Here is a 13,780-nt window from a genome sequence, read left to right as displayed (position 1 = left end):
ATCTACATGGTATTTTCTTTAGTTGGATTGCCTTGCACATTGAGAATATTTTATAGGACTGCTATAATTTTTAATTTCAAAGGACTAAACATTGTATACCCTCAAACAAGTGTGAGATATGACAGGTAATTTTCTTGCATTTTACTTTTTATAACAATTTTTTCTCCAATAGACAATTTCTTTTTTTTTTTTTTTTTTTGAGATGGAGTCTCACTCTGTCGCCCAGGCTGGAGTACAGTGGCACGATTTTGGCTCATTGCAACCTCCGCCTCCTGGGTTCAAGCGATTCTCCTGCCTCAGCCTCCTGAGTAGCTGGGATTACAAGCGCGTGCCACCACGCCTGGCTAATTTTTGATTTTTTTTTTTTTTTAGTAGAGATGGGGTTTCACCATGTTGGTCAGGCTGGTCTCGAACTCCTGACCTCTTGATCTGCCCGCCTTGGCCTCCCAAAGTTCTGGGATTACAGGAATGAGCCACCATGCCTGGACTCAATAGACAATTTCTAAAAGTAATCTACAACTAATAGTCTAAAATAATGAGATTTGTAACTGGGCCATGTTCAACAGCAGCTACCATCTTTTTTTTTTTTTTTTCTTTTTTGAGACAGAGTCTTGCTCTGTCTCCCCAGGCTGGAGTGCAGTGGCGCGATCTTGGCTCACTGCAAGCTCCACCTCCCGGGTTCACACCATTCTCTTGCCTCAGCCTCCCAATGTAGCTGGGACTATAGGCACCCGCCACCATGCCCAGCTAATGTTTTTGTATTTAGTAGAGACAGGGTTTCACCTTGTTAGCCAGGATGGTCTTGATCTCCTGACCTTGTGATCCGCCTGCCTCGGACTCCCAAAGTGCTGGGATTACACGCCTGAGCCACCGCGCCCGGCCAGCAGCTACCATTTTTTGATGTCACCATATCATAGAATTGGTTTATGGAAAGTTTGGGTATGTAGAAAGAGATAAGTAAAACTTGACAGAATGTATTTTTTTTTAATCAAATTGACCATTCCTAATTATGCATCAACATATCTGGTTCTGAATTTTCAAAATATTTAAGGACCTAACAGTTTCTAATCCAATAAAACCCCCTTATTTTAAAGCTCTTTCAAAAAGTATCTGAGTTATCATCGGTTTAGTGTATTGTACTTGAAAATAAGGTACAGTAAATAAGAACAAATGAAACTATCAACTTATTAATTAGTATCGACAAATGTAATTAAAGGACTGCCACCAACAAGCCCTACCCTATCCTCCAAGGGTCTATTCCCTTACTTATCACTTGCTTATCATGTGGGGTTGGCACATTGATGCATATTATATTATGTTTACTAAGTAGTTTTTGGGACCCTGGCCATAAATTTCTTTCAAAGTTTGGAAGACAAACACCTGTAAGCCTCTGATGTGGAGACTACACAGCTTCAGGTGTTTACTATTCTCAAGAAAACTTTACATCTAAAGGTTTCTAAAACCAAACTTTCTGTTCTGAAATACAATGTCATATAAAATAGTCACACAGGGAGAGTCTTAAGTCTATATAGCTGCAGAATTTCCAGTGCGAAGATTTTTTGGACAACATCAAATAGGACTGAAACGTTTAGTATGCAGTTTAGGAAGTAAACATTTGCTACTATGGGATTTACTTTTCAGAAGTGTGAAATGAAGCAAGTGCTGAGTAAATTACAAGGTCTTGTGTGAAGAAAACGGCTTTTTATTGCTTTCCAAAACGAGGTTATAATCCAAGGAGGTCATCAAATCAGTTCAAGTAAAATCTTTTCTGTTCAATAAAGGCAGAGGAAACTTTTCGACTCCAGCTTGGTGCTAAGGAATTTCATTGTCAATGAATTCCTCCCACTCAGCTCTCAGGGCACAAAACAGTGTTTTTCTTGGGAGATGGCCAACTGTGATGAATGCCAGTTCTCAGGATTCTTCCTAAACGTTCCTTTTTAGGTAGGCTAGTTCAGGCTTCCTTGATATTTATTATCTCAGAATCTTTTTGTAGGCCACAGGCTGGGACCTAGTTTGCATTTAGAGTTCCAAAAAGAGTGAAAAAAGCCTTTCTGGGGGGCCATTTTATGGAAATTATTAAAATTCCCCTTGTCCCACCGTCCTGTTCTAATGTTTTTCTGTATCCACATTCTAAAAATAATCCCTTGAGAAGTCTTTATAAACTTATCTGTGTTTTGGCAGCTTTAGGTTCTTTTGAACATGTGGGAATGTCCTTGTTTTATTTAGTCACGAGGATTTTCTTCAAGCCCCCTTCCTGCTCTCCTGATATGGCTTGATTTATAAAATTGGATTTAGAGGTATGTTTTCTCAAAATGAGGAAAAAAAAGATCAAGAAGCCAAGATGTTAAGAATTTATCATAAACAATTGAGGAATGCATAGCTTTTAAAAGCCCAGAATAATTGAACTCCTGCTGATCGACAGTAGCATAGCCATATCTGGGTTCTGTCTTCTGTTCTCAGGTGGATTCTATGCTTATGACATAACCAGTCAGTAAAAATCTAAGAAACTTTTGATATGATAGAAGATGAACCACAGTGTACTATAGTAGCTATTATTTTCATCACATTTAATCTCCAAAAGTCCTGGGTTTAAATTAATGAGATAAAATTTAAATAACCTAGCCTAATGATGAAATCTCCTAAAAGTTGGGAATAGTATGTACCCACTTGTTGCTAATAATGCTTGGGCCTGGCACATTGATGGCTATGGCATTATCTTTGTTAAGTAGTTTTTTGGACCTTGGTCATAAATATCCCTCAAAGCTTTGAAAGATAAATACACCTATGATACAGATTACACATCCTGAGATATTCACTTTTTTTCAAGAAATCTGTAAGCTATCTTCAACAGACATTTCTTTAGCCAATATGAGAAAGAATATGGCTTACAGAGGAAAGACTGATTGACTATATCTGAAGGATGATGTTTAATAGATCATAACTTAATTGGAGAAAAGTCTTGTCTTGTTTAACACTTAACTTGTTCAATTTGTATAAGAACAGAGGTTGTAGGCTTCTCATTCATAGATTATGTAGATAGAAAATATATAACTGAGAAGGTTAGTGTCCAAAAAGACCCTAACAGAATGATGATTTGAATATAAGAAGATGAAATGTAGTAGGGCTAAATATAAATTATTGTACTTGAGTTCAAAGAGTCAAATGTTCAAGTAGTGCTCAGAAATATCTGTTGAATTATGAATGCATTAACTAAAATCAACAATACATGATGTGGAAACATCTCCAGCTTTTCTGGGGCCACCTCTGCAGAACTGGATGATAAATTATGTTAATTAGCTATAAGGAGACTAAAGCCACTGCCTGCAGAACCCAGAGTCGAGAGGTCTGCAGACTTTGTTCCCTGACCTCCATTTATGTTCACTTAAACCTTCGACTAGTGGTCACTCCAGAATGAATTCCACAAGAGATGGAGAGGTTGGTGGAAACCAAAATCGTTAGCTGGAAATGCTGATTTTAAGTCATGAAGAGATTTTTCTCCTTTTGATGTGTGCAGGCTGAGAAAACACTACTAAAGCAGTGTCCGCAAATGAGTAAAGTGTTCTTATGACACAAGCAAATCACATGCCTTGATTTATGTCCTATTTAGTGTATGCTGCACAGAGAACTGGTATTACTATCACCAAGAAGCCCAAATCATTGACTAATAATGGCTGTCTTTAAAAAAGAGCCCCGAAATATACTTCCCAAATATTGGAAATAAATTGCTTAGAAACATGGTTTGTTTTGAACATGCGCTGAGAATTTTCCTCCAACATATCCCTCAGAAAGTGAGTTCAGCAGACAGGTGCTTGCATATGCAGAGACGCTTCTCGCATATGCAAAGAATAATACTCTTTCCCATTTTCTTTTTGGAAACTCAAGCCCCTTCTATCTAGCTTTATTCTTCATTTTGAGGACTTAGGTACAGAGAAATATTTTTCTGTTATAAGAAAAGCAATAGGCCAAACATCATGATGACTGGTGCCTGGCTCTTGCCTTCAGTGTTAGGAACTCATTGGGCAGCAGGGATGGTGGAGAGTCCATATAGGGCAGTCTACACTTAGTGCTTGCTCATTATTGTCACTGAGGAAGGCAGGCCCAGTGTTGCTAGATCTTCTTATTCAGAGACACCAGGAATTCTGTTTTGAGTGTGTGTGTATGTGTGAAAGTTTTTTTCGTTGTTGTTGTTTTGTTTTTTTTTTTTGAGATGGAGTCTTGCTCTGTCACCCAGGCTGGAGTGCAATGGTGCGATCTCAGCTCACTGCAACTTCTGCCTCCCAGGTTCAAGAGATTCTCCTGCCTCAGCCTTCTGAGCAGCTGGGATTACAGGCACCCACCACTGTGCCCGGCTCATTTTTGTATTTTTAGTAGAGATGGTATTTCACCATGTTGTCCAGGAAGGTCTCAAACTCCTGACCTCGTGATCCACCTGCCTCACGCTCCCAAAGTGCTGGGATTACAGGCGTGAGCCACCACGCTCGGCCGTATGTGTGAAAGTTTTAAATTTTTAAATGCAGGGTCAGTTAATATTGTGCAAGCTTAACACAACATGTCTGTGAATTGGTTATAGTTCACAAGCCACCAGTGCATAAACTTTCTTTGTTATACTTAGGTCTACAGCTTTATGTTAAGAATAGAAGAAAAACTGGAAAAATAAATATTCAGCACCCAACAAAGATATATATTGTCTTTCACAAACAATTCTATAGCAATCCTCACTTAAATCACCTGTTAAGAATGATTAGGAATTTTCTACTGGCAAAGACTGGACCAGACTGGGTAGGGCTTGGGGGTTGAGAAGCTTTCATATGCCTGTCTGTACACTGTCACCATCTCTGACAGACTGATATCTTTATTCAAGAATTTACTTTGCTAGGTTTAGTCGGGTAAGCACTAATCCTTTCATGAAGTGCACACTTCTTTGAAATAGAACAGATATGAGTAATAATTATTGGTATATTCATATTGCTATTTATATCCTGACATAGATTCTGCAAGTTATAAGTTCACTTATCCCCATTCTACCTGTCCCCAGGCAAGGGTGTGCTCAGAGTAACTGGCAACATCATATCATTCCAGAAGACAGAGAACCTGATTACACAGGAGTGTTGGAGAGAATCACTTAGAGGTAAGCTAAGCAGTGCTCTGAGGCCAGACATTTGTTGGGTTTTGTTTTGGGTTGGAGGCCAAATGGTAGCTCTAGTCAGCAAAATTATATCTCCACATCTCTAGATATAAGATCTTAATATTTAAGTGGAATGACACCATCATTCCTCCTCAAGGCGTACCTTTCGTGTGTAAGGACTCAGTTTTCTCTCACAGCCCATTTCCGGCCTTGTTGAGTGTTACCTATGATGGGAACCGAGGCTGCCTGATTTGTGTACTCTGCATGGTGCCTAGCCATGCCTCAAGGCTGGTGGAATTAGAAAGTGTGAGGTTTGAGCTGCATGCACAGTGGCCAGACTATTTCCAGGATCTACTAACCAATTAAAACAGAGAATAACTGTAACCAAGTATCCAGACGACTTAAACAAATCTCCCCGCCTTGCCTGACTTACTAGGATTGCCAACCTCTTTTGTTAGGTGGCATATAATTTGCCTTCCAGATCAACCACAGACTCCAGAATTGTTACACATGTAGGCCTGGAAGCATCTTCCTCAGGACATCTGGTCACTGCTTGAGTTCTCTGGTTACCAGTGTGTCCATGAGCCATTTGGAAATATTCTGAAACACTGAGCTAATACTGACAATGGGGCCAAAGCTTGGTTGGTTTTTGCAAACACATTGGAAACACCAGACTCAGAATTTGCCCTTCCATCATTCCTTTCCTAGTAAATCCCACTCTCATCCCTCTTGGGTGTTTTATGCATCTTCCCTCCTTATTCATGCAGATTCCTAAAGCCATATTAGACATTTAGACATATGCTGGGAATTATTCTTGAGTGTTTTCCCATGTGTATGTTTTGCTTCCAAAATTAAGCTAGAGAAAGTGTGGACAAATGGAAAGAATATGGCCTTTAGACTTTGCCTCTCAGCTTCAGTTTTCTTAGTTGCAAAATGGAAAAACCCTTATTTCAAAGGACTGTTGTAAAGGATCAAATGAGATTACATGTGTACAGTACTTGAAAACATTAGTTTCTTCTTTCTACTTTTGTACTCTCAAGTCTTTATAGTAATGCTAACAGAGTTGTCACATCTAAACAAATGAATAAATAGGTAAACTCTATTTTTTGAGTCCTTGGGTTTAGTAAAAACATAAGAAAAGAGAGGGAGAGGAATAAGTACTACAAAATAGAAGCAAAGAAAGAGGTGCACGAATAGGAAATGAGTAAAAACAATAAGCAAAAATAAGATAAATATTTGTTTGAGGAAGGTAAAGAAGAACCAGGAAGAAAGGAGGGAGCAACTAATACCAAGTAAAACAACTTAATAGAAATAAACCACAAGCACAACAGAAATACGTATTTTAAAGTTGGAATGTTTGGGAAATAGGATAAGTTAACTGGAACTTCTGGTTATCCTTAGGGTTAACCCGGAAGCTATAAAGAAACAAACAAATAAATAATAGATTTGGTTTAAACCCTTGTTCATAAAAATCTGCAATGTATTAATGTGCTTTCCTGTCTGAAGTTCTGTTACAGAGAATATAATAGAATTTGATGATTGAGGACAAGTTTTCAGATAACAAGTTGTTTTTTACATACTACTATACAAACTATACTATGAGCTGGATTCGATTTGTGCTCAGTGTAAATCCTAACCTGATATAACTGTTCTCTGGATTGCATTTGTCTTAACAGCAGATTATAGTGAAGGGAGGACTGGGCTGGAAAGACAAGCCATGAGTACTACTGGGTAGCCATAAAATCTGAAACCTAGGTAATACTTTATTTTTTTAAAATATATTACTTCTGGGATATGCTAACGGCACAGGTTATTCAGTGAAAATCTAAGTCACAAATCATCTGAGACAGGACATCACAGATGCATATATAGGGATTGAGGGAAATGCTGGAGTTTATTGTGATTTTTGAACTGTATATTCAATTCTGTTTGCTTATGGGAGACATTATGTAAGTCATTAAACACTTATTTTAAAAATATATGCAAACTAGTTATTATTTGCCTATGTTGACAGACTTTGTGTCCAAGCTGCATCTCTGCCTGTCACTTCTCAACCATGGAGCCTTGGATAAGTCAAGCTGTGGTGTCTTCAGCTATAGAACGGGCAACTGCTATGGCCCTGCTTCCCATCCAGAGAGAGCAAATGACTTAAGGGGTGTGAAAGTGCTCTGTAAACCATAAAGTGAGATATAAATGTGCGTCTTCAAGAAGGGCAGCAATGTGGAAATGCAACCTCTACTTCAATGCCCTCTTTAGATATTTCTCAGCTTTATAGTTTGCTTTTCAATGTCTGATCTCTTCACTAAAACTTATCAAGGGGCTTACCAAGGGACTCAATCAATGCTGGCATGGACAATGTTACTCTCAGGACTGCAAACTTGCTCAATAACAAATACCAAATTGGAATGGAACCACTGGTGTTTGGTTGAAAATGTTCACTCCAAACCTCTGACCAGAAACCAGACTTTACTGGATTCTTTTTACGTAATAAAGTACTGTTTCTAACACAGGAAGATGTTTTCAGATCCTCCAGAGGGTGTGCCATGTAAAACACTTTTCCAGTAGTAATGACATAATTCCGAGGTAACACCTTCTCTCCCTAGATGCGGCAGCAGCCTCCTAAGTTCCCTGAACCACTCTTGCCACTTTGAGCTGTTTCCACAGTAGACAGAGTGGGAGAGCCTTGATCTAATCATCCCCACTGTTAATCCTTTTCAGTTGCTTATTATTGCTGTTAAACACCAAAGCCCTGCATGGGCTTCTTCTGCCAACTTCCCCAGACTCTTCTCAACCTTTTCTCCACAGGGCTTTCGGTGCTTTCAGCCACATGGGCTCTCCTTGGTTCTTGGAAAGGCCTGGTTCCCCTGCCTCCGGGCCCTTACGCAGACTACAGGCCCACTCCTCTTCATCTCATATTTTAGATCTCTGCCAAGATGCTACTTCCATGGAGAACCCTTCCCAGAGCCGCCCTCCCCATCGGATCAGGCAGCCTTGCTCTGTGATCTCTCAGCTTTCTGTTCTTTCCTGTCCTTGATGGTCCTTGTTGCAGTTAATAGCTGTATGACTGTTTCATTAATGTCTGTCTCGCTGACAAGATCAGAAGCTCCACAAGGGCAGAGGCCTTGTCTGTTGCTCATAATTGTGTCCTCCATGGGGCCATACAGGAGGCACTCAATATGTAACTGCAGAATGAATGATTTTCATCCATTCTTACTCTGTCCTTTAATTTCCTTTATAGTATGGCACACTGGTCTGAGGTGTGTAGCAATTCTAAATGAGAAAATCTGTTTTAGAGTGACTGCTGAAAGGTTGAGAGAAACTTCCTTCATTAAAGAAACTAAGTGGTTCAGTGAAGAATTAATGAAATTTGGCCTTATAATCTGAATTAAGAATAAATTTATTAGGAAATTATTAGTATAGTTAGACAGTATCCAGCAAAAAAGGTTATTTTATACCTCTACTTTTCCAAAACGAAGAAACCTCCCCACAAATCCCATCAACACACAGTCATGCTGGAATGCATTCTGTCTTACTCTGTTGGTTTCATGTAAATGTTTGGGGTGACTCATTCCGCCTCTTCTTTTCTCAAGTTCCAGGCTTCTTGGGTAGACCAAAACTAATACACAATGTTAGAGCACACAAGAGACCCATTCTAACAGGCTTTTATTACCTTTTCTTCGGAGTCCCCTGGTTGACAGGTAATTACTCCATCTCTTGATCCTCCTGCAAATGTTGCCTTACAATTTGCAAGCCACTGTCAGAAAGAGAGGGAAAGACATAGGTAAATTCAGCAATGTTCTGAGAACATTTTTAGTATAATTCCATTAGGAAAAAATTCATTAACATTCTAATAATAGTAAAATGAAATTGTGCTGTAATGACTTTTTGAAAAGGGTCGTATTTGGGGGTTAAAGATGAACTGTTGGAAATTAAAAGTATCTGTTTATATGGGTTCAGTAATGGTCATCTAAAAATACAATTTCAATATTATACTGTGTTGCCCTAGGGAATGGTTTCACCACACTGTTTCTAATTTATGTGTAAATGAATATATATGGCTAGAAATCTTCCATACAATTGGGGTTAGAAGACAGGACCAATACTTCCTCACAGGCTGGGTGATTCTGGTCAACATGACCTGACTTGGACACACCTACTTCTGTCATGCTGCGGTGGCTGCATCTGCTATGGGGCAGATCTCCTTCACTATAAGAAAGGCTATTATGGTAATAGCTCAGCTACTGAGAGATCCTGCTAGTCTTAAGCATCTGGGGTAGTAACTAACACAGGTGTGAAAGGGAACCTTTCAGCAGAAAACAATGAGCACTGAGGAACTGAAGTTCACACTTGACATTAAAGGCTAGATTAGTTCACCAACCAGAATAAAAAGATTACTTTTACTGGGTGATGACTGAGAAGCTGAAAAGAGTGGCAGGTAAAAGGCCACAGAAACAGAAGACAAAGCTAATTGTTACAGTGGAGAGTTAGAACTCTTGCCCTTGGGCAGGTCAAGATAACATCAATAACAGCAATAGCAATAAACAAACCCCAAACCAGTAACTTTACAATGAACATTTTCTTTCTATGTGGCATTGTGCTGGTCAGTTTACAGATATTATTTCTGTTTTCAAGGCAATATCATGATGTGGTTAAGAGCATGGGCCTTTGAATCCCACAGCTCTGGGTTTCAATCCCACTCTTCCAGTTCCTAGCTAGCTAATGAGGGTAACAATAGCTAAACTCTCAGGGTAGTTGTGAGCATTAAATGATATAATTTAAGAGATTTAACTCTTAGCAGATTGTTGGACACATAAAAGGGACTCAGGAAATGATAGCTGCCATGACTATTATAATTGTTATATCTTCACAACAATCCTGCAAATTAGTTATTATTACCAAGGGCTTACAGATGATGCATCTGAGATGAGAGACGGCAAGTCACTTATTCAAGGTCACTAACCGTTAAATAACTGAGCTGTGATTTAAACTGAAGTCAATCTGACTTCAAAACCCTTGCTTTTTCTATAGTACCTGGCATACTATAGGAAGGGCTTAATACATACTACATACAATTAATTATTCTTATTATTGAACCACTGACTTCTCTGGGCCTCCACCTGTGCATCTGTCAGAAAACAGGTGGCTTGCTTGGATGGTGTCTAGATCACTCTGTCTCTAACATTTTGTGATCTAGATCTATGAAGAAAGAAAAAAGTAAAGAGCAAGAGCTGAGGCCAAGAGAAGCCCTGGGGACTGGCAGACGCAGCCTCCAAGAGTGGCTAAGCGAACAGGGAGGAGATCTGCCACAACTAGTTTTGGGTGAGGCTAACACTGGAAGGAAATAATCACCAATTTCAAATATCTGAGAAAAGTTGTAACTTTGGTAAGTAACATATCAAGTACATACCCATTTTTTTTTTCCAATTTCTTGGTAGGGCTAAAAGTGAATGCTGAAAAATTTCTCTTTTGTAGATACCATTTGTAATATAATTAATATTGTATACAGTTCTACCACCATTAAATTGGAATTGTAATCCTTAACAAAGGAAAAGATGAAGTCTGAAAGTCTTAGGTTAATCACAACCCCGCCCAAGAACTCAGAGTGGTTGGGTTCATTTGGTTTTAACTGACTGCATATGCATAGAAACACAAAAGCTTACAGAGAGTGTGGCCTCTTTCCTGTTGTTGTAGGTATCCAAATATTCTTGCAGTTCTAACACACTGAACTTGAGCTTGTCCAGAAGTCCACATGAAAGGAGCTAAAGACAGGAAAATAATTGGTATTAAAACTAGAGAGATTGAGCTTGTCCAGAAGTCCACATGAAAGGAGCTAAAGACAGGAAAATAATTGGTATTAAAACTAGAGAGATACCAACACAAAGGCATGGCTACACAGAAAACAGAAGCATATTTAGAAGTGCTGTTAAGGGGTACAAGTGTCATCCATTTTAATAAGCTGTGAAATTTGGAATTTTGCTCAACTATCAGCTGCAATTACAATTGAATCCGAGCTTGATAATGCACACCTCCTATGAAAACGTCCATTCTTTCCCATATTAGTATAGGCAGATAAGACATACCAAGTATTTCATAAAGGCTCACACTAAGATATGTTTTCCATTTTATACATGACTTCTACTGTCATCACCCAATAATACTCCAAGCAGTGTGAAGACAAACCTCCAAAAAGACCTTCAAACTTATTTTGTATTTAATCTATACCTTAAGTCATTTAAGACAGAATGACTTTTCATATTGTATTCTTTGCTATAAGACAGCCACCAAACAGGTTCTTGGAAGGACTTGACTCTTCAGAGACTTTTAAAATCAAAGCACATCCTCACTGGTTCTAAACCTCAGTAATTATTGAGCATGTGATGATTCTGTCATATCATGGGGGCTAAAAAAAAAAAAGGTATCACACAACTCCCACCCTCCAGGAGCTCGTCAGTCTCGCACGGTTAGAGTTCCATGTGTAAAGCCATGAATTACCGTCAGCCAGAGACTGTTTTGATTATCCCTTAAACTCATCATTTGCAGTTTGAGCTGGGCAAATCCAGAGGGCAATTACTCTCTGTTAGAGACTTGGGGGTAGGGAAACTGATTGACATGTTGCCTCTGAAGACCCATCTGACTGGGCAACCTGGCATCATGGGCACCGGCTAGGTCAGTTCCAGGAGGTTATCTGACCATATATGCACAGCTGTCAAAGTCAGAGTCATCAGAGATCAGTGCCAACGATGCAGACGGAGCAGAGGTGGTGGATTTTTCTCCTTATTCTATGAAATAGCCCTGCCTTGGCCTGGACTGGCCATATGCAGTATTTATACTGCAGACCTTTGAGAGTCATATCACAATACAGTGCTGCTCACAACACTGAAGGTATCTTTATTTTTTTATTTTTTGAGACAGAGTCTCGCTCTGTCGCCCAGGCTGGAGTGCAGTGGTGTGATCTCGGCTCACTGCAAGCTCTGCCCCCCGGGGTCATGCCATTCTCCTGCCTCAGCCTCCCAAGTAGCTGGGATTACAGGCACCTGCCACTACACCCAGCTAATTTTTTTTTTTTTTTTTGTATTTTTAATAGAGACGGGGTTTCACCGTGTTAGCCAGGATGGTCTCGATCTCCTGACCTTGTGATCCGCCCACCTTGGCCTCCCAAAGTGCTGGGATTACAGGCTTGAGCCACCGCACCCGGCCAGAAGGTATCTTTAAAACAAACCACAGCGCAAACATGCTACCCTGAAGTTCTGCACTGTAGGTTGCGTAGGCCCTTCACTGTCAGAGCAGGACTGGGATACTCACAGTCTCGGCATCCACAAAAAGTGTAGGACATTCAGAACAGGAGGTGAGCATCTGGGAAGAGCTGACAAATTTGGATCCGATTCCCCGGAGGTTATCTCCAAGGTAACTGGCTGCATCACAGGTTAGGAAGCAGAACCTTTTCTGAATATTCTGCAAGGAAAAATAGTGACCATTTGTAAAGGTCAAGTTAAACTTATATATGATAAAAAATATTTTGGGGGAGGGGTAGCTTCTTTTTTTATATTCCAATTACATTAACTGATTTTTTTTTTTTTTTTTTGAGACAGAATCTCTCTCTGTTGCCCAGGCTGGAGTGCAGTGGCGCGATCTCGGCTCACTGCAAGCTCCCCCTCCCAGGTTCATGCCATTCTCCTGCCTCAGCCTCCCAAGTAGCTGGGACTACAGGTGCCTGCCACCACGCCCGGCTAATTTTTTGTATTTTTAGTAGAGACGGGGTTTCACTGTGTTAGCCAGGATGGTCTCGATCTGACCTTGTGATCCGCCCACCTCGGCCTCCCAAAGTGCTGGGATTACAGGTGTGAGCCACTGCGTCTGGCCCTGATTTTTTTACTTGACATAAAAATTGTATATGTTTACTGTGTACAACATGTTGTTTTAAAATATGTGTATGCTGTGAAATGGCTAAATTGGGCTAATTAACATGCATTGCCTCACTTTTGGTGGTGAGAATACTTAAAATCTACTCTCAGCAATTTTCAAGAATATCATACACGATTATTAATGGAAAAAACCCTACTTTTAAATCTTTATAAAAATATCGCATGAGAATGGGTCCTTAGGGTAATGGGGGAGGGGAGCAGAATGAATGTTTATGTTAAATCAACTAAGTAATCATTCAGTGTGGACATTTCTTCCTGAAATACCATTTCCCAATGCGTGGATGCTTGTGCAGGTTGAGTATCCCTTATCTGAAATGCTTGGGACCAGAAGGGTTTCGGGTTTTGGATTTTTTCAGACATGAAATATTTGCAGATACATAACCACTTAAGCATTTCCTTTGAGTGTCACATTGGCACTCAAAAAGTTTCAGATTTTAGAGCATTTTGGATTTTTGGATTTGGGATGCTCAGCCTGTATAATCTTTTTGACCAACACTGTTTTTGTTTTTGCTGTGGTTAGTGCCAGTCAGAGTCTGAGTTTTCCTTGCGTGTTTGTCAGACTGGTGAAAAGAGATTACTTCAATGTGGACAAGATGAAAAAGGTCAAAAGGCGTAACTCTTTTCTGCTTCCCAAGATCAGAGCTCCTTGAGACAGAGCACGGAAACTGTGCATTTGAGCCTCTGAAGAGTAAAGTAGTAAATGCTGAATGGGACCTCTCTTCCTCTGAGGGCA

General features: G+C 39.8%; 1 protein-coding gene across 6 annotated transcripts in view; it reads right to left on the bottom strand.

Moving 5' to 3' along the window:
- The window catches only part of FRY (FRY microtubule binding protein), a 449,258-nt gene that overhangs the window by 9,340 nt on the left and 426,138 nt on the right, over positions 1-13,780 (bottom strand). For all 6 annotated transcript variants that reach the window (XM_054664864.2, XM_063792435.1, XM_003314107.6 and 3 more), the window contains 3 exons: positions 12,428-12,577; positions 10,786-10,884; positions 8,796-8,879 (listed from right to left, as the gene is read on the bottom strand). In XM_054664864.2, coding sequence (XP_054520839.2) covers positions 8,796-8,879; positions 10,786-10,884; positions 12,428-12,577 — 333 coding nt within the window. The remainder of the gene's footprint in view (positions 1-8,795; positions 8,880-10,785; positions 10,885-12,427; positions 12,578-13,780) is intronic.

Source organism: Pan troglodytes, chromosome 14 (assembly GCF_028858775.2).
Source record: "Pan troglodytes isolate AG18354 chromosome 14, NHGRI_mPanTro3-v2.0_pri, whole genome shotgun sequence".
Classification (NCBI taxonomy): Eukaryota; Metazoa; Chordata; class Mammalia; order Primates; family Hominidae; genus Pan; species Pan troglodytes.
The sequence above is the reverse complement of the archived record's forward strand: the minus strand, read 5'-3'. Positions and strand labels throughout refer to the sequence as shown.